The sequence below is a fragment of the Lates calcarifer genome, linkage group LG20, assembly GCF_001640805.2.
Source record: "Lates calcarifer isolate ASB-BC8 linkage group LG20, TLL_Latcal_v3, whole genome shotgun sequence".
Taxonomy (NCBI): domain Eukaryota; kingdom Metazoa; phylum Chordata; class Actinopteri; family Centropomidae; genus Lates; species Lates calcarifer.
Window position 1 is genome coordinate 5,780,131 of NC_066852.1, and position 21,280 is coordinate 5,801,410.

The window sequence follows — 21,280 nt, forward strand, 5'->3', positions numbered from 1 at the left end:
CTTTCAGTTTGCCTGTCTATCACTTTGTAAGATGTGAGACATGAGGGATATAAATACACTGCCTAGATACCCTTGTCTCCATCCTTCGCCAATCCTCTCTCACGTGGTCCCTCTGATTGCACACTGCTCGCCTCCCATGGCCCCTCATGGAGGCTGGAGGTCCGTCTGAGTGCTGGGAGTGCTTCGCCCTCCATGACTCTGATAACAACCTCAAAATAGCAAAAGCCTCCATCATTCTCAAATTGGCCGACCGCTGCAATGCAATGAGCAAAGCCACCGACAGGACATATCCAGTGCTTTTATTTCATTGCATTACCTGTGTCTTCTTTTCTGTCTTCATTTCTGTGTGAGGACATATGCCAAGGCAACATGACGAATGTGTAAAACGGCAGTCTGGCTGGTGTGCTGGCAAATTAATTTGATTGATTACAGGAATCATACCTTTCAGGAGAGATGTGACCTTGCAGCGCAGAGTTGTTCAGTTCAGTCTCTACATCTACTGTATGTCTCATTTGCTGGTCAAACAAATGTCTCGGCTGTGTAGACAGACAAGCTGAGCTGCACACGTTGATGCAGTGACCCAGATCAAACACCTGGGGCCAGAGGGGAAAAGACTGCACACAAAAAATACCTCTTTTATCAAGAGTGACATGTGCAGGGATATATTTATTCATATATTGGCCATTTTGCATTTTTATTGTTGTTGTTTCAAAATAAAACTAATTATTAATTATGACTCTAATTGTCCCTTTGGGGATAAATAAAGCTATTTGAATTGAATAGTGACCAAGATTTGATTTATCCTATATCTTTTTGTAATAAGAATCAATCTCACCCACTGCACAAATAATAGGTACAGATTCAGTGAAGTTTATTTGCACCAGGTTTTTTCTGTGTTTGGTTTTAAGGCAAAAAGGGGCTGTATTTAAAAACAGAACAGGTCACTGTCGTTGAATATAAAAATGCAAAGCTGATTGTAGGCGTATGAATGTCATGAGGTGGGATGTGTGACTGCAGTTAACCCATCCAGCTGTCACCAGTACATCTAGATATATATGGCAAAAATCAGCACACATTAGACAGCTACTGAATCTGAACCTGAATCTGAATTCCTCCATGTGAATCACAAAAAATACAGAGTAAAGGAGAAACCCAGATAAATGAGTGGAGAAATCTAACAAATATTGGTACATCCATCCTATGAGGGGTGACTGAGTGTTTTCAGTTTGAAAATGATGGTGAATCACAGGCTATGACCCTCAGCAGTGCTCTGCAACACCATCATAAAAACACCAACTGAGGGAGGAAGTAGCTTTTTGTGCTCCAGACTGAAATGTCTCATCAAATACTGAATGGACTGCCATGAGCTTTAGTATAGATATCCATGACTCAACTTCTACCTCTGTAGATGTAATGACACAAAATCTTGTACAGACAGTCATGGTTCAAGGACAATGAATTCTAATGATGCTGGTAATCCCCTGACTTTTCCTCCAGCATCACCGTGAAGTTGACATTTGTGGTTTTGTGTGAATTTCCACAGCTATGGAAAAGACTGCCATTAAAATGTATACAGACAACTGTATTCCCCTCAGGATAAACTGATATATTTTTGGGGATCCTTTTTCACTTATAATTTCTTCTAGAGCCATCATCAGGTCAAAATCAGAATTAGTCGAATAGGATTGTATTAATAAATTGATATTAATCAGAAAATGTTAGCATGTTAGCATATGGTTAACATATCTTAAAGAACACACCAGACTAACACTGTGCCCTAGATTAAGCTTAGAGTTCTTGGCCAATTGTGTAATTCCAGTATGGTTACACCGCACAGACTCAACACAAAGTTTCATCATTTGTGTAGGCATCTCACTCTGGTCTACAGAGCAGGTTAAGTAAAACCAAACCTGGTCACTGAAGCTTATTTTATCCATGAAGCTAAATGTTTTCACTTGTTCTGATTCTCCCTCTGCTGTCTTGTGAGCTAAAACCACTCATGTTGCTCCCTTTGTCACTTTATGTGCCTGTTGTTTCCAGCACCAGGTAAAATTACTTCAAAACATCATGACACAGCACAAGGAGGAAAAAGAGACACCTGATGATATGTAAAATTATCAATTTTTCAATACACCTTGCAACAAAATCCCCAACAAACCACAAGCGTAGCAATAAATTAACTGAAACTGAGATCTGGCAGACACGTCTGGATAACTGACAACTTCACTCCCTCTGGCATAAACCTAGAAGAAAGGTTTCACTTTTCACAAAAATATGCTTGCTAAGTGCAAAAAGTCCTGCAGTATTAATGTGTGGTGCAAAAATGACAGTATGCTCTCAAAGTCAGAGCAGCAAGCCAAACGTTTAGAAAATGAATCAAGCCATCCAGGTCATTCACTGGTGCATTTGGTGTAGGACTATGAAGTACACATCATACACTATACCTCTGAGGGTAGGAGACATGGAGTGAGACTGCATAATGTGAAAAAGCATGTCAGCCTGAGTTAACATATGACTGAATCACTCAGCTGCTGAATCTTTATCAATCACTGGGCTCTCTGGCTGTGTGAGGAGCTGGATCAGCAAAGTCCACAGGGCTTTGACAGCCGGCACGGATGTCTGCTCCTTTATTAGCACTGCAATGGCTTCACAGCAGAACCAATCAATAATAGCTAAACTTTAGTGCCATGTATTTCTCGGTCATCCTGCGCCTGAGCTCCGCTCATCTGTGCAAAGTTGCTTAAAAACACATGTCTTATATTCATTTACTTTATTTAACTATTATATCATTTTTACATTTGAATCAGGTTGCTATCCTAAGCCTGTATGTGCCATTTACTTCTTTTAGAGATGTGTCTCATCCACATGTAGCTATTGTGTATGTTGTGTATGTAGATAATGTCCATATAACACACACAGTCTCAGGTGAGAGGGATTACCATAAATACTCCAGCTGGATGTCTTTGATATCATGTGGGGTACAATAAATTATTGTGTGTGTGTGTGTAAGGAAAGTATGTATTTTCAGTGCCAGATATATTTCAGATGAAAGTGAACTCAGATTTACTGGCATGTACTAAACATCACATTCTCTGCACATGTCTGACCAGATGTTTCAAAACATTCCTGCCATAGACAGTAGGCAAAAAAAAAAGAATCTACCTAGTTTATCTGCCTCCACTGTGACCAGATCAGTGTTATAGTGAGGTGCACAATCTTCTCTGCTGCTCTGCTGTTTGTCTCCTGCTGAGCAGTAGCTTCTGAAAGTCTGTATGTTGCTTGAGGTCCAATGATAGTACTTCATATCCAATCATATCTGACTTGACATCAGCTACTTGATAGTCCGATGTGGCACACCTCTAATATTGATCAGTGTCATTCTTGTTTAGTGAATATTCACACTGGTTCAGTTCATAACCATAATAACATTATATATTTGCATTCATTGTCATCATTTCTTAAATCGATATTTATGCAATTGATATAAAGGTCACATTTTACAGACTGTAAATTGATCTTTCTAAATGTTATGACACGCAGGCTTTTTGAGTTTGAGTTTTTGAGTAAATGTTGCACATATTTCAGCTTTGTATGGTAAAACTAAATGAAATATGAGGGCACTCTCCACTATGACCTAAGGACAAGTCCAAACTCTAAACTGATCTTGAGGAAACATGCTGTAAATGTTTGCTTCAGATACTAACACTGCTGGTGAATGTTGACTCTTATTCAAGCCAAGCAAGCAGAGGGATTTTTTTTTTTCTTCTCCTAGCAAATGGACCAATTCATCCATCTGGTATTTGAAAAGCTGTACAACCAAACTGTGGGTCCAATCACAATATTGCAATGTGTTTGATTACTGTGGGAATTTCCAAGTGGAGTGGCGAGATCTAGGCTAGAGTGAGAGGAGAAACAAATGGTTTGCCTGAGGTGAGAGAGCAGCAGAAGGCTTTGCTTGTGAGCAGTCTGGTGGTACACATGTCTGCGTTTGGCTGTAATGAGGACACAGTGTCCGGTTTGAAGTGTTTACAGAGGCTGGTGCACCTCAAGGTCACCAAGAGCTAAAGCAGACAAGTGGAAGTTCCACCAGAAGTAAATATTTTGACTATATTTACTTACATTTACATCCATGTAGATGCCACTGAATTTCTACATACAGTGATAGACACCATGTCATCAATTAATTAAGCATACTGTGAAGAAAAAACACATTTTCTGATGTCAAGTAATTTGGCTTACTTTTGTATGAACCTAAATCAAGCTCCCAGTTCTTCAAGTAGCCATTTTCTTTGTTTCCCAGAGAAGGGTTGCATGTTGCTTTCAATTACAGGTAGATAAGTGGGCTTGTAATGATGACAGTCAATAGAGCTGGTTGTTAATGTGACCATGGTCCATGCCCTTTAAATATGAAATGCCAAGAGTCTACAGCCACACTAGCAGCTCTGTGAGGCTGTACATACTCACTGCTTTTTTTAAGGTAAATACTAATGTTAGCATACCAACATAACATTGATAATGCGGATGAATCATTATATCTTATAAAGCATGTTGTATTAGTTATTACTCTTCATGCTGAGGGGATGAATGTGATCAGTATCAGTAGTTTGAGTAGACATTTGAGCAGATGAGACGTTTCACTCAAAACTACAAATGTCAATCTCACGATGGTGGAAGAAGATACACCATCTGGGAACCATGAATGTCTGTGCCTGTCTGGGATCATGCTGAGTTGCAGAGCTTCTGAAAGCATGCTTCCTGATGTTAAATGGCTAATGGTTACAGAAGTGATTGGTTTAACATATTGATTTCTCAACACTGAAAGGTCATATTACTCTCTACCTATGGTGCATATATCAGTGCTACAAACTACGATGCAATCAGTTATGTGATATTTCAATGTGACTTTGGACAGAAAATGACTGCCACCTGACAACTGCAGCATGATGGATGATATCATTCCTCTCTTTTCCATTTTAGTACAAATTGTGCCTCAATAAACCTATTTGTCAAAGTCAACAAAAAATATGAGTTGAAAGAAATAAAACTTTACTCACAGCATGGATTAAAGGAACATAATATCACTCTATGTTTGTTGAAAAGATGCAAGAGTTGATCCTCAAAATACCCTCACTGTTGTTTTATTAATTCCCAGGTTAATGTGTTGCTCAACATGTCTTTCTCCCCCTGTCCATCTGATTCTTTGCAAGTGTGATAAAAGAGAGAGCTCAGATAAATAGGAAGGGAAAAAATAGATTTGCGAATACTATATAGGCTTAGTGCCAGCAACTTGAGTTTTGACTGAATGGAGAAAGGGAGGAGTGTTGTTCTAAGTGCTGGAAGTAAATCTGAGAATTCAATAAGTCTCTAGCCACTTCTATTATTCAGAAGACACCAGGAACACAATGAAAACAAAAGAGGCAATGTAGTGTGTGTGTGTGTGTACGTGCAAGTGGAAATGTGTGTGTGTTGCAGAGTTCTACTTACTTCCATCCACACCACACTGGAAAACTTGATGCATTTGGTGCATAATTTAGTTGTGTTGTATCTATCTACCCTCTGTGGGACATAACATCATTGTTCTATGGAAATAACTGAACTGTAAGGAGTACATGTGCGGTTTTGTTACCCGCTGGATAGATGTCTCATGGTCCTCCTGTTCCTGTGACTACACCAATTGTTAAAGTATAGTCCTCCCTCGACTTTTGGCATTGTTTGTTTTTGCCGTAAGATTGGCTCAAAAGATCCTTGTTTGGAATTTATTTAGTAGACTTTATTATCTCTGCTGGATAGATTGCAATGGAATTTTGTATACACATCTATGGTCCCCAGAGTATGATTTTCACTTACTTTCCTGTACTTTCCTGCCACAAGCAGGTCAAAGCATTCACCCATTCAGTGGGTTATCTAATCGATGGACTGACACAATATTTTACACAAACATTCATAGCCAATCTTCTACTCCAATGACTTTTTGTCCCCTGACCTTCCATATAACACTCACATTAGCTCAAAAACTGTATCTGTTACCTGAGTAATGTACACTTTACTTTGTGTTGCTAATTAGCTGATATTAGCATGCTTGCACATTAAACTACAATGGTGAACATGGTAAACATTATACCTGCTAAACGTCAGCTTGTTAGCTTTGTCATTGTGAGCTAAACATATCATTTACAGTAGCTCAAAGCAATGCTGTGTCTAAGCATAACAGAGCTGCTAGGATTGTGGTTTTGTTAGACTGCTGGGATTAGAGACTGTAAAACTAGGTTTTAGAGACATTTCTTAGGTTAGCAAAGTCAAAACTGGCAAATTTAAACTACAAAGTTGCTTGAATACAAGAGACTAACAAGCAGGATGTCACTGATATAACATGCCTTCCACACACATTTTTCATATATAAAGGCAAAATATCAACATAGACTGAGGACAAAAGAAAGGCAGGGTAAGGAGAGGACTAGACCATTTCAGCAGCTGTTTGTTTTAGAATAAATACCATTTGATATGCCACAAGTCTGGACAGACAAAGAAAGGAGCACCACTCATACTGTATCACGTGTCAACAGAAAATCAGAGGAGAAAGACAGCACAGGAGCACCCACAAATCTACCTGACAAAGGAAGTGTTATGGTCTTGCAGATTACAGCATCAAAGAAATGTAATAATTGCTATGATTTACTAATTATATGATTTAGTAATAAGTCACTGTTGTTAAGAAGGTTTATTCCACATCACCTTAATTAGAATCTGAGAAGTAAATGTTCACTGAAGGAAAAATACTGGAGAGTGTATTTCTGTACCATAACATATTCAGCTCCACATTGGATTGTATGGTAGGCAAATATATGTGACATGAACTTTGTCACATTGCTGCACTACAATTAAGAGAGAGTGAGAAACAGATAAAAAGTTATATATACTGGTGTGAAGAATTAATGTTTTATTTCACAGAAATGTTGAAAATGTTAAGCACTGGATAGCGAAACCTATTTTTATGTTTTGAATCTCTTAACTATTTAAAACCATTCATAAACATAACCTAAAATACACTTTATCATCACCTTATTGTCATTCCATTTTGTGAAGCTTATGTTTTAGTTATTCCTCTGCATGGTTATCTAGTTCTGGATGCATGTATAAAACAAGATCTCCAGACTAAGACAGTTTTGGTCATTACTCATTGAAAAGAAAACATTATTCAGCCCTGTCACTGACTTGATGGCAGTGATGTCTGCATCTGGCAGTGGCGATAGCAGCCACTCTGAATAGCAGCACAAAGTCTCTTGACTTGTAGCCATATTTCATTTGCACAACAATAACCTGGGGAAGGTTGCACTTCCAGCTGTTAGAAAACAGATCTTTTTTTTCTCATGTTAAGGGGAAAAATAACATTTACATCTGATTGACCTGCACAGTGCAATGTGAATGTATTTTTAAAGGCAAACTGTGCCTTCATTGTACACTGAATTGTAGGTGCTGCCATGCCATGTTCATAGTGCAGGATTAACTTGGCATGACAGCAATAAAAGACTAGGGCTGGAATTTCAGGTCCTTTGGGATGCCATCAGATATTACCATCTGGCTGGTTGATCCATGGATGACTGTCTGCATAGAGAGATACACCCGCCATGCAGGGGCTATGACCACCAAAGGGCCTCATTATAACTGAACAGGAGAAATAAGAGCCAGAAATTGCCATCATCATCAAAGCAGGAAGTTTGATTGATGACATATTTTCCATTTGGATGTTAGTTTTTGTTTCAGTGTGTCAGTGGAATACAAATGTGCTCTTCTCTATTTTATTCAACCAAGTAGTTTTATTATGATTAAAAACTCTGTTCACCCTTTTAAACTATTAGAGAAATACTTGGCCGAGGACTAAGAATCATGACAGGCACCACAGCTGTGCGCACTTAGCATAATGACATAAATATTAATGAGCAAAAAAACACAATTAAAGTCACATACAGGTGAGTGCTCAGTGAAAAGTCATAATGCGAGCAGTCAAAGGGTAGTACTGGAACAACACATCAGGCACAGGATGCAAGCTGAAATTCAAGCTAAACAAAGAAAAATCAGTCTCTTATTGAATCTGCCTCAACATCCTTCGTAATCACTTTAAACTCACTCAGAGAGACCGGCTCTTTCAGTTTTACATCATTTCCCCATGGGCTGTGGGAGCAGAGTACATGAAAGCCCTTTGGTCTAATTCTGTTTGCCTCAACGAGATGAACAGAAAAAACACTGCCACCATCATACAAAGTTATTTTCAACCAGGTTTTCCACACACATACATAAGCACCAAAAGCAGAGAGGCAGAGCGCGAGGTGTTCCAGTGAACTAGTCTGCAAGTTTACGAGGAAGAATGATGGCTGAGATGTTCAGTGTCAGTAATAAACCCCAGTGCACAATGCCACTGGGAGGAAGTATGTGTATATCAATGTTTTAATAAAGTTCAGACTTGAAGATCTCCTTTGGATCCAAAACAAAAACACATGTTGCTGAAATAAAAATCTAAATTCATCCTCTGTATGAGTTTTTCATGTGTATTTCAGGAAAAGCACAGGTGTAGTTTCTAACATCATTCACATGCTAATTCTAGAAGGCCAGCATTGTAAGCTACTGTGCTCCTCTTGCCATGATAAATAAAAATGTGTGCTATGATACAGTAAAGGATTATCATGCTTTAGGATCTTAATGACACTGTATAAAGGAGGGATTTATTCTGCTAAATTCATCATACTAAACTACCATAAAATTGCATTCCTATTGGTGCATTTTAAATTTACAACTATTAAAATTAGTAAAAGCAATGATGTGCAGGACAATGTTGCTGTGTGTTTAGGTTGTTAAAATACTGTATAATGACTAAAAGGTAATGTTGTAGTAACAACAGATATTAATTATTTATTAGGGTATGTTTTTGTTCATTTTAAATACTATTACAAGTGACAGGATTAAGCTTCCAAATAAATTAATAAATAAATAATAAAAAGTAAAAATAAACTGCACACTGTGGAACTGGAACAGCCAAGGCTAAACCCTGCTTTATCCTGCCAACTGCTAAAATGGCAGAATCATTTCTGATTGATAGTGTTGCTCTATGAGACAAACTTCTGTTTCTTGGACATTCGTGACCCATTTTATCCAAGGCTACGTTAAGAACTATGTGATAGTTCTTTACCTGCTTGGTATTCTGGCTCAGCAACTCTGCAATTGTGAGATGCTTTTAAGAAAAACATCCATTCACTGGATTCATCAGTTATTTATATATTCACATTTAAATTCAAATTAATTTTTTGTAATGATGGTGTTGGATAGGTTTCTGATCATATTATTTCACGTTCTCCCCAATAATTTATTTGCTCATGGAAAACAGACAGCCTGATTTCAGTTATTAAGAAAAACCTGGTTTCAGTTTCTTTCTCTTAGGTATTAATAACTGCACCTAAGGTTATCTTTAAATTATCACCTTTTTTCTGGATTGAAGACATACTTTCAATATTACACTGCCATGCACTGACTTATAGTAAAAAAAAAACCTGGAGAGCAGAGCCTCAAGGCAACGGTGTGGTTAAAATAACTACACCTGATTCACATCAGAATCTTTTGAATTACAATTTACATGTGTTATGTAACACAATTCATACGCATGCTAGCATAATTAGACATACTTCTATATTTAGACATAATTACAGTAGTGAGTAATAAGTATGCAGTGATGACTGCAATCATGTAGATAAGACTTTTATAAATGCAGTAATGATGCAGTATTGATACACACTGTGTGATCATGTCAATCATGGATACAGAGTATTTCTGCACTTCAAGATGCAGGTGTATATAACCTTGTTTTGCCTGTAGTCGACTGTTTGAAGCATGTCACAGGCATGGTTTGAGTAGCATTTATATTCCAGGCTGCATCAGCTGTCATCACAGAGTTATAACAGGGCTCAGAGGGAGAAAACTGTTTGATATAAGCAATGAATGTCACTGCAACTGGAGCTCTGCAGAGCAGGCCATATCTGGTATGACAAAAACAGGACTCTACAAGATTGGGGTTTTTCTATCATGTGAGTAAGGTAAGAGAGCTCTGGGCTGACATGGTTGGAGTGCCTGTCACCAGGATCCAACATATGAGCGGACCCACAGTCCTTGACAGGGCTATGATTTACAGCCAGTGAAAAATAGGAAGTGAATATTTTATTGAAAGTCTGCCGTATGCTATTGGTCTCAGTGCTGACAGAGTGCCACGCTCAACTTTTGACATTTTACACATTTCCATGGAAGCTCACACAGCTTAACATGCTGACAAGATTAATAATCATAAACTCATGTTTTTATTTTCTGTGCAAAAACCCAACACCTTAACTGCAATTATTATTTAGGAGCTTACAACATGTCCTGGGTGAATTTATAGTGAAATTATCACCTAGTAGCTTTTATTCCCCATGGCTTTCACAACTATACAGCAGAATAACTGTGTTATTGCCTCTTAACAGTTTTATTTCCTTCCATTTAGTGAGGGAAACTGGGAATGTGGTCAGTTAAATATAGTTTGTTGTTCATCTCACTTCCATCCCACAGCACATACAACACTGGAGGCTGGTGGTTTCCTATCAGAGCTCCCAGCTGCTGCCTACCTACAGTATAAGGCCACAGTAGTAAAAGCCTCCCACATCGTATCAACTATAAATTCTTGTCTGTGTGAGTGATGCTTTCGGTAGCTATGGAAACCTAATATAATAGATACCCCCCTCCCTCTCCCTCGCTCTCTCTCTCTCCCAGTCCCTGCCTATGTCTCTCTCCCCCTCTCCATCGACACCAAAGCTCTTTAGGCTACTTTGCGCATGTACGGCCAGTCAAACCAAGCATTGCATCGACTCCAAGATGGCGAAAGCACGTCTGGCTTGCCTCCTGACTCTCCTCTCAACTCACTGTAAGTACAAAAATCATTCTAACTGGCTGCTTGTTTTACTCTGTTCTCATCGATGAACGTGGCGGTCAAGTACTATTCACTTCTGCGTCTGTTTGGTCGCGAATTTACACCAACGTTAGGACCAAAAAATAGGTTGTGCCTCAGAAGTAACCCTATCTGTACGCAACTAACGTTAAACTCAAGACAGACTGACAGCAAGCCCAATCTTCCCAACGCGAAGTAAATTTAGTAATTAATTCGCTTAACAAGAAAAACAAAAATAGTCGCCATTTTTAAAACAACTTAACTGTCAGCGTGACTGGCAAATGTACGGGTCAGGCGATGGTTTGAAGTAGCTATTGTTTTCCAAATTCATCTCCCTCTTTATGTTTATTGGAATAATGCTACTAAATGTAAAATGCACTGTCTATATGTCGCCACATTACCACAGCAGGAGTAACAGCGTAATTTTCAGCTCTTGCATCAGTGCTGTTAGCGGCACATTTCAGACTCTGGTTAAGCCACCACGTTTTCTGTCCTCACTTTGGAAAAAAGTTTCAGCCCCTCAAGTTTAGAGAGAGACTTTGTGTCTGTGAATTAAATATGCATTACGGCGGTTTTCCTAGCCCGTGCCGTTAACTATTTAACGTGGCTTTGGAGCCGTGGTGATGGCAGAGATGTTGGGAGTAGTGATGCGAGATAACGGTTTTTTTCTGCGGCGGAATAAAGCAGGCTGTCCGCGGGAGGAGCCAGCCAGGCCAGCCTGTGTCCTCTACCCCCTCCTCCTCCTCCCGCTGCTGCTGGACCCTTTCAAACCGCTCCAGAGCTGAGCTGGTAAACAGAAACAGCCGTCGGAAAATCAATTCGTTTCAGTATCCCCCCCTCCCGAAAGACCCATTATCAGTCGTGCAGTTGGAAACGATAAACGCACACCTGTAAGAGCCGAGCAGTTAATCTAAACATTCATTCACGAGCCGAAAATCCCTTAGCATACTGTTATAAATCATGTTCTTGTTTGACTGTAATTGGAGTAAAAGTAAAGTTAAATCATTACTTCTATATATGAGTAAGAATTTAATACTTTCTCTGATAGTTTTAATCAAATGGTATTGTATAGTCTAGCAAAATCCACTTGTTGCTGTGCGATGTAGCAATTTTATTATTATTTTTAAATTTTTTTCTCTTGATAAATCAGGATTCTTTTACTCTGCTTTGCTTTTTGCTTAGTCTGACAAAGGTTTTCAGCTGCTCCAAAACCTTTACTGTAGTTTATTTTCAAATTCAGGCCCACGTAAAGCTGCAATTTATGTATTCAAAATTTAGATAGCTTATATAGGTGTATATATAATATATATAACAGGCTAAAAAGAAAGGGGATTCACAAAATTAAAGCAGTGGGTGGTTAGCAGGGATTTACCCTTCAATGCATCCCTGATACATTGATATTATCTCGATGCCCGGCCATAGTGTAAGGTCCAGTGGTCTGAGGTCTGAAATCCTTTTTAAAAACTTTTTAAAAATTCAAGAATATTAGTTTTATTTTAAGTCTAACAAATGTCTTTAAAAACATTTTACTTGAAAAAAGTTGTTTTTTTTTCCTGTCTGTGCATGAATACGTGTGCTTTGGTTATAATGTCACCGTGACAGCTTGGCATGAAATGTGGTACTTGTTTTTCCTTCCTTTCCCCTTGGATGTAGATTAAGCAAGGTGTGAGAGGACAGACATACAGATCAAAGGGAAGCACAGACATGAGAACCTCCTGTGATCTCTCACGTGTGTGAATTGGCTTATTCTCTTTGCTTTAATTAGGAATAGCAGTGGAGCTTGTTTAAAATCTGTTGCTGTACTCTCAACACTGTTTCTCTTGACATACCTCGAGGCTGAGTGCAGATTTTTTTTTCCCTCATGCGATACATTTCAAAGTCAGTACTCTTAATGATGTTCCCCTGTGTAAATCTGTGACAGGGAATGATAGTAGCACAATTGACATTTTCAGGGGGGGCAGTGAACTGGCGAAGATTTAAGAATTTCTTTTGTCTTGCCTGGACAGGGCTTAGCCATGTGGCCGACTGGCCCCCAGCCAGCTTCGCCGCTGTCTTTAGAAACAGGACAAATCTGGCTTGACTGAAGCTGGCCACAAGCCGTGTTATGAATTACTAATTGGTGCTGATAGGCACTGATTACTAATAGGTCCTGACTGTAATTAGAATGTTTCTTGTATTTAGGAATAACTCTGCTCTAAATTTAGTTTTTGATGCTTCATAAAGCAAGTAAGAAATTCAGAGAGGAATGAGTGTGTTGTCAGGCTTCACTTCTCGTTCTGTAGGTCACAGTCTGTGTTATTTCTGTGTCTGTGAGAGTTGCTTGTTATTTTCAATTCATGACATTCTCTGGGTAGCTATCATCTTAATGGCCACGCAACTCCAGCCATTCCAAGTGAAGGCTAAACCCAGCACGACTGAACATAGCTGCAAATATCAGTCCAGTCATCTGTCAGCGGAGCGAAAGACGAGGGCCATTGTTATTTTAAGTACACATGCTTACAACAGACTTTCCAATCTGATCTAATGGAATGCATTGACATTTTCCATTGTTGGCTTCACCTGAGCCATTTTACTTAAAATATTCCAAAGAAAGAGGTACAGACTTAAAGAGGACATCTGCCAGAACCCTCCTGCCAAAAGCACGGCCAAGATATGTGGGAGCTTGGAAGATGCTCAAAGTGGATTAGTACTGAGCAAATATAAATGTTGAGATCACTGCTTTGACTCTTATAAGAAACACCTGCAGACATCTTTTCAGACCACACCTCTGAATTTTTGATTTTGTGGATGCAACAATGGCAAATTACATCATCAACAAAAAAATGGAATAGCAAAAAACTAGTCAACAATATGAAAAGGAGACTCAAATCATGCAGGTGTTGTTTCAGGCTCAATCAATCAGCTTTTTGATTTCTTCTCTTAGACAATTGACATTTTAATGACATTATCTTTTTTTCACTCATGCCTAATCCAACTGGAGCCCTCACTTTATCTGAATGGATAAGATAAGGGAGAAATCTGCCCACTGGTTTGTTGTTGTGCTTCCCCAGTGTTCTCTGCTGATAAGTCGTTGCATCACTCAGAGAGCTTTGAACATCCGCTAACCCACACATAACTGGGGTGCTCATCCGATGACGTTGCCCAGCACTCTTCAAACATTTGTCTAAATCCAAGCCAAGTGTTGGCACTTTTCTCATTGTTTGTCACGTGTGGCATAGCCGTTTGGAATGGCAGGAGTCAATGCTTCCCAAGATAACTGCTGATAGTGGCTCCCCTTGGAGGTGCATGTTGTCAGATGTTTCCTTACCCACTCAAAGCTTGTGAGCAAATGTTTGAAGCACTCTCTGAATGGCATGTACGGCCCCTGTGGGCAAGTCATATACAGTCTGACATTTTACTGCAGAGACAGTAAATGGCAGAGTAAAACAGGGACAGATGAACAAAAAGGAGTCCCTTGCTGCTCAGCATTTGTTTGTTACAAGTCAGGAGTTCCTCTCTCCAGACACCCCTGAGTGAGAGGTGTTACAGGCATAACACATTTATCATTTTGGTCTCAGCTCAGATGTAACAGCAAGGAGGAATTCTGCTGTTACCATGCGTTTGTTTGCCTAACTGGGAGTTGTGTAATTACTTTTACAAAATCACAAAATGTTGTAATCATAAACAACTGCAGTCAGCCATGTGGATATCTATGCAACAACAGTCCCTCCATCGGATATAGTCTAAGTGGCACATGGCCCTTACTGTGGAATGACCTGTAACAGCTGAGCAGGAGTGGGTGGTGGTGTTTTGAGCAGCGTCTCAGGCGTAACCAGAAATATCTGCTGCGTCCCTCCCAAACCTGAGTGTGCACATTAGCAAATGCAGCATTCCAAATAGAAAACACATGGAGGGAGAGTCCTTCTCATCATATGCACACTGACTAACAATCATAACCACCTGTTTTCCTAAGAGATAAAAGGAACCCCTGTTGATGAGTTGTCTGAGGTCAGAGCAGGAAGGGGAGTTGTAACGAAAGCTCAGCAGTGTTCCTACTCGAAGGCATTCAGAAAACAAGTTGGGTGTGACGATACATCTCCTGAGACAGAAATGCATTTTAATTTGACACAGATTCGGGGGGATTCAGCACCCCACCTTTATCATTTTTCGCTTGCAGGAACCCACAGCAGATGCAGAGGTTGAAAGGCAAACACTAACATGCTCACGTTCCAGAAATGGCAATGTGGCATGTGCGTGCTTCAAATGTCAATATGACTACCATGTGAAAGAACCATAAATTAGAACCAGCCTCCAGGCAGTACATACAGGCCAAAAACTGCATATGAATTTATTATAATGGTCTCAGTCTGTAAGGTGTTCTTGATAAACTTGGTCAGATTTACAACCAGAGGTTTGGACAAGAGAGGGATTCATGAGAAAAAGGACTTAATTGTCATCCTGTTTAGGTTAATGAGCTTTGGAAATTATGCTTGACCAGTTGTAGGCTAAAGTGGTTGTTTGTTTTGACGAGACATTATTATTCAGTGTTTAGACTACTCTAGATCAACAGGATAATCTCCAAGATGCCTCAGTATGGTCTGCCTGAGCTTAGGGCAGCACTAGAGTGGCTTCCTGTTTGATGATCTTTATCTGTAGTCACATGGTCCCTGGAGGGAACGAGCACCATAGCGGTTTCTCTGCTCATGTGTTCACTGGATACTGATGGAGTACATCAATAGGTCAAAAGAGACCGCCATCGATCAAACATTGGGATGCTGTCAGCTTAGTGAAATAATTAGGGGTTTCATTAATGACATGGCAGAGGCAATGAACTACATGTGGCTGAGCTGCTGTCGGTCAGAAAGGAAAAAGCTCGAGGCTGCGCTCCTGCTGAGAGTCATAACCAGATAATCGCTCTGGATTCATCTTTTGTTTACCAGGCTGTAACAAAAGGGCAATTACCATCTAAAAATAACCACAGGGCAGAGTCATCTGACAACCTCAGGTGTTTGATCACAGTCCATTCCAAACCATCGGCCCCACCATTAAAAACATCTACTGAGATGACGATTGCGGACAAAACTCATCAGTATCTCAACTTTTTTGTTCCAAGAAACGTTTCTATTTCAGTGTGAATTATAATAACAACAGCATTTGAAATAAAATAACATTACAGCTCAGCCTGATGATGCCAGGTCACATACTGATGTCAAGGACTAATAATGGCAGGAACCAGGCCCAGGTAAGCTTTAATATCAAACTAAAATATTAAAATCAATTCTAAAGGCAGCCAGTGTCTGGCTAAAAGCTTTCCCTCTTCATTTTGAGTGGGTTGGGGACGGCAGACAGGCTTTTAAGTTTCCTTGGAGTTGACAGAGTTTCTGTAATAAAAAGAAATAAACAGAGACCATAAGTTCTCACAGGATAAATAACAATGTTAACGATGTTTCTTGGTAAGAGGAAATATGGCTGTACAATCTATCTGACCAGTTCCTCAAAAATGATGTGGGTAGTTTTTTTCATTTGTAAAGCTCATTCTGTGGATTATATTGAATATACTAAGAATCAAATGGAATGCAGTTCATCTGATGACACATAATCACAATACACAATAATAAAAAGATATCAGGGGGAGCTCAGGGGTGATCATAAGCACAACTGTCTGTGTGTTACCTTGGAGACAAGACCACAGGTCTTCACCACCCAGAGAAGTCAATTATAATCTCCTGCCTCTCAGAGCAGCTTGAGGAAGCTGAAAAAACAGACTTTTGGTTGTTGTAAGTGCAGATTTTTGGGGAGTTTCCTGGTCGATAGCATCAACTTGGTGCACGATGATAGTACTTTGTGAAAATAATCTTTTTCACTTCATGGTTTTTGGGGGAGATAGCAGACAAGCTGCAGTGTATGGATATCTCATTTTAGTTGTGTCAGTTATTGAGGAAAATGCTGCAAATTAGCTTGACATACTTGATACAGTTATTATAACTATGAGAAGTCCCTCTGTTAATGAGGAGCAGTTGTGCTTGAAGCTCATTTCCTTTCTGTTAGGGTGTGACCATGAGGGCGTTTCCACATTTCCATCCACCACCTCCAGGCTTCTGCCAGACCTTTGCTACTGTGGAGGTAGTAGGGGGTGTGGTTCTATCTGTTAAACAAAATAAAAAAGCATGTAGCATCTAGTTTGTTTAAAAAAAATCATGCACATGCTGTGACTGAAATGAAACTGTTTGACAGGAGGTCATGCCAATGGTTTGGGATAAATCCACCCATTTCTGAGGAGACACTAAATGTCAGATGGAGGGCTTTGTGTGAGTTAGTGGGATCCTCTGGGATGCAGTGTAAAATGGGCTCAAAACAGCACAGCATAGAAATGATGGATGGGGCTTGGTCAGTGAGCAAGCGAGACCTGGACCTTGATGTTCTCAACTTAAAAATGAATAAAATGAGAAAATTATTTATTACATGCTGGCAAGCCAGCAAGGATTCAGCAAGGACTGAATGCAGCTTAGGACTGACAACCAAGTTCTAAAATATATTTATAAAACCCTCTTCCAATTGAAAAGAAAAAAACAAATCATCGTGTTACAGGTTAAAAATGTCAAATCACTAGCCTAGTCTTCATGTCTTAAAAGAGGGACTCAGTAGCTTATTACTTGGTGAGACAGTCTGCAGAGAGGGGATTTCAGAGTGCTCGGGGTAAGACATGACACAGAAATCTTGGTACTCATCCAAATGAGTTATTAGTGATGATTAACTTGCCTGTGTGTGTGTGTGTGTGTGTGTGTAACAATGGTGACACAGTGGATTTCTCTGTAAAATGTCTCTTGCTGGTCACACATTCTGCGTATATGGGCTTTGTTGCTTTATCAGTTCAGTATCACATTCACTTTTGTGGTACATTAAGGTGAAAGCTCAGAATTAAATTATCTGCAGTCATCTCAAGTTCATTTAAAAATAATATGGGTGACCGCTGTCTGTGAAATAAATCACACATTACATTACGTTACGTTACGTTACTTTTTATAAGACATTACACCTAAGAGCACAGGAAGCTTTTCTTCTTTGATTCAAAATATATGTTGTCTTCATATTAAAGCAGCATTTTGGGAAAAGCATGTTTTCACACTCCATATGTACACATGTGAGTGTTACATATGAAGCTACAGCCAGCAGCTGGGTAGCTAGCAGAAAGAGTGGAAACGGGGGAAAGCAGCTAGGTAACAAATTCCATCAAGCTCGTTGTTTAACATCTTACAGCTTGTTTTTTCTATATTTGCACAAATGTCAAAGTGTAGTACATGTACAGTTCTCCACCATCACTTTTAAAGGGGCTATTTGTTGAACTCTTTCCTGACTGAGAGCATTAACTTCCTGGGGTCTCTGCTGGATGCCTGGCAACTGCTCAAAGCCAAGAAATTGTTTTGCACATAACCCCCAGTAAAATGACAAATTGTGCAGATTTAACCAAATGAGATACAGCGTGTTAATAAGTTAGCTTCAGAGGTGTTGGTGGGCAGGTTTTGTTACCTTGGACAGTTGTTTCTTGTTTTTCTGCTAAGCTAAGCTGCTGGCTGTAGCCTCATACAGACATGCAAGTGGTATCGATCGTCTCATCTAATTCTTCACCTGAAAGCTAATATGTATGTCCCAAAAAAACATAGTATGTAAGTAATGTTTTTCTGAGGATAATTGTTGTATTGTATCTATAATCAATGGCCCTGCTGCTGTAGAAAGCCCACCAGTGTCATCAGAAGTACAGTGTGCATTCAGCTGACTGGACAGACAGAGCTGGCAGATTGTAACTAGACTATCCGGCCATATGGTGTTGAGGCCTATCCCTTCTGGGCTACTTACTGATAAATATGTTGAGATTGAACTGGAATTGATAGCACTTTCGGTAGAAAGTAATCCAAATGGAATTGATCTGGGTGGTATTGATCTCTTACACCAGTGGCTTGTAGGCAAAATGAAAAGTAAAAGTCCAGACAGCACCAGTTCATGATTGTCCCTCCTGCGCCTCTGCTAAAACTTCCTCATCAGCTGTGTGAGGGTCTACCCTCATTTGAAGTGTGGTTGGATGGAACAGAAATAAATACTTAAAGAGAGCTGAAATGGTTGATATCTAGGAGCATTAATGGAATTTCCTGATTCTGTCAGAAAAGATCATGGGTACCCAGGTTGTCCATGCTTTTTAGGCTTTGCTGTGTATCAGGCTAGAGTAGAAGCTCAATATACACAGTGCTGTTGCCACATGTGTGTGAGGGCATACTTTGAGTAAGTGCGTGCCTCAGATATTTGTCAGGATGCCAGACATAGACGACGAGTTTGTAACATGGTGGCTGGCCCCTGTCTGAGCTCCAATAGAGGGGGCTTTACATGTGGTCTGCTCGGTTTCTGTGTCATAGAAAGCAACAGAGGGGAAAGAGGAGAAAGCAATTTGGGTGAGTTTCACTGTGACTCAGTGGTTTGTCAGGCATTTGCTGTCATTATAACAGGTCACTCAAAGTGGCCAGGCTGCAGCCTCAAAGCTGATCACAGACTTAAGAATTAAGTTGAGACTGTCCTATAATTTTAGCTACAGAACCTTAACGGAGACTTGACATTAACAAGACTGTCCACAGAACAGCAGTGCTCAGAGTAGCATTTATAGAATTTTGGATATACTGTCCTCTCTATCAACCTGGCCTAAATGATGGAAAACAAGAAAAGGGGAAACAGGATGAGTCAGTGAATATTCCACAGCCCATCTGTGTCAAGGGACTTCCTGAAGTTTTTGCCGTTAAGATTGTAATTAAGCTAAATTCCAGTTTCTCAACGTTAAACCTCATATCCTCTAAGAGTGCAGAGTCATTCCCAAAATGACCATGTTATCTGCTCTGCCATTTCCTTTCACAAGACTGCTCCACTTCCAAAGTCAGATTAACATATTTATACAATGGTCATTATCCGAGCTTAAAAGGTAACCTTAAAATAACCCAACTGGAATGTGAGGATTCCTCATAGGGCCGAAATAATCATATGGCATTATTATAAGGGATTTTCCAAGACAATAAAACATCCTCATTGTGTCCTCAAGATACAACAACTGAAAAAAAAAACATATAAATGCAGTAAGAGATATTTAATGAAGTGGGGTAACAGTTGTATTTTTAGCTTGAACAAGAGCAAACACTAGACAAAATTGTTCCTTGTTCTTCAGGTGTTTGACTAGTTTCTTGATTAGTTGGAGTCTGCTTCTTGTCGTGCTCAAATCTAAAAACAAAGTCAGATCTCAGTTATTCTCTTGAACCTAAGAATACAGAGAGCACAGATGTGCAGTTCCTAAAATATTCAACATACAAAAGCAAAGAGTCAACAAATAATTTATTGGGAAAATAAAAAACAACAGCAGAAAACACAAGAACAAAAGCCATTTAGTCGACGGGGGTAAAGTTGATGGCGCACACACAAGGCTTCAGAATATGTGCATGCATTTTGTGAGAGGTGAACAAGCGGAAAAACATACAGCAGGCCACCAGCCTCTACACCCACCGCACATCACCCCAAAGTTGAACCCGAAGCTCCCTCACAGCCATTCATTCTGGCCCAATCTGGTTTGAGCTAGAACAATGATCTTATGGTTTCATGAGCTTTCCACCACACTTTCAGAGGGATTTTGTATCTCTGTGCTGACGAGTGTCTCTGAACAGCCTCCGTCCAGCCAGTGCTTGGTGTAATGAATCCCTCACCACCCCCACCCACCCACTCACCCCCACCCCCCCACCCCTCCGTCCTTCCCTTCCCTTGCTGAGAATCACTCATGCAGAACTGAGCGACTGTACAGTTTTATCTCAGATCATCAACACTCAAGATCATCAGTGTTCACATCTGTGGGCGGCTTCCTTTAGGGCAATTGTTAGTGTGGTAATGTTGTTCAGTAAGACGCTCCGTTCTGCAGACAGGGACGAGCTCCGAAGGACTGCCGTGATATGCTGGTATCCAACTTAAAGGTCTCAGTCAGGTCTGAGTATAACAGTCTTCATGAATGAGACATAACAACTTTTGCCTGCTCCATTATACTGTTTTCCTTTCAGTGTTGAGACTGATATATTTAAGCAGACTGAGCCTGGCTTTTGCCAGTCATTGGTAGTCAAGGCTTGTCATGGCTGGGCCTGTTGAGCATGCTTCAGTGCACTGGAGTAGTTCTGGGTTTAAGTTCTACTTCACTGTTGAGTTTCTTTTTAGTTCTGGATATTTATTAGTGGAGCAACAAGCTGACTGGTGACGTTAGTCTCTAATTGATGGAATACCATGCTCACTGTGTCTAAGGCTCACTTGTATTGAGTTAAACACTTATTTTTC

General features: G+C 39.9%; 1 protein-coding gene across 1 annotated transcript in view; it reads left to right on the forward strand.

Moving 5' to 3' along the window:
• The first annotated feature begins 10,779 nt into the window (after positions 1–10,779).
• jam3b (junctional adhesion molecule 3b) overlaps positions 10,780–21,280 on the forward strand; it is a 33,169-nt gene continuing 22,668 nt past the window's right edge. The window contains exon 1 of the mRNA XM_018692465.2: positions 10,780–10,936. Coding sequence (XP_018547981.2) covers positions 10,795–10,936 — 142 coding nt within the window. The 5' untranslated portion in view covers positions 10,780–10,794. The remainder of the gene's footprint in view (positions 10,937–21,280) is intronic.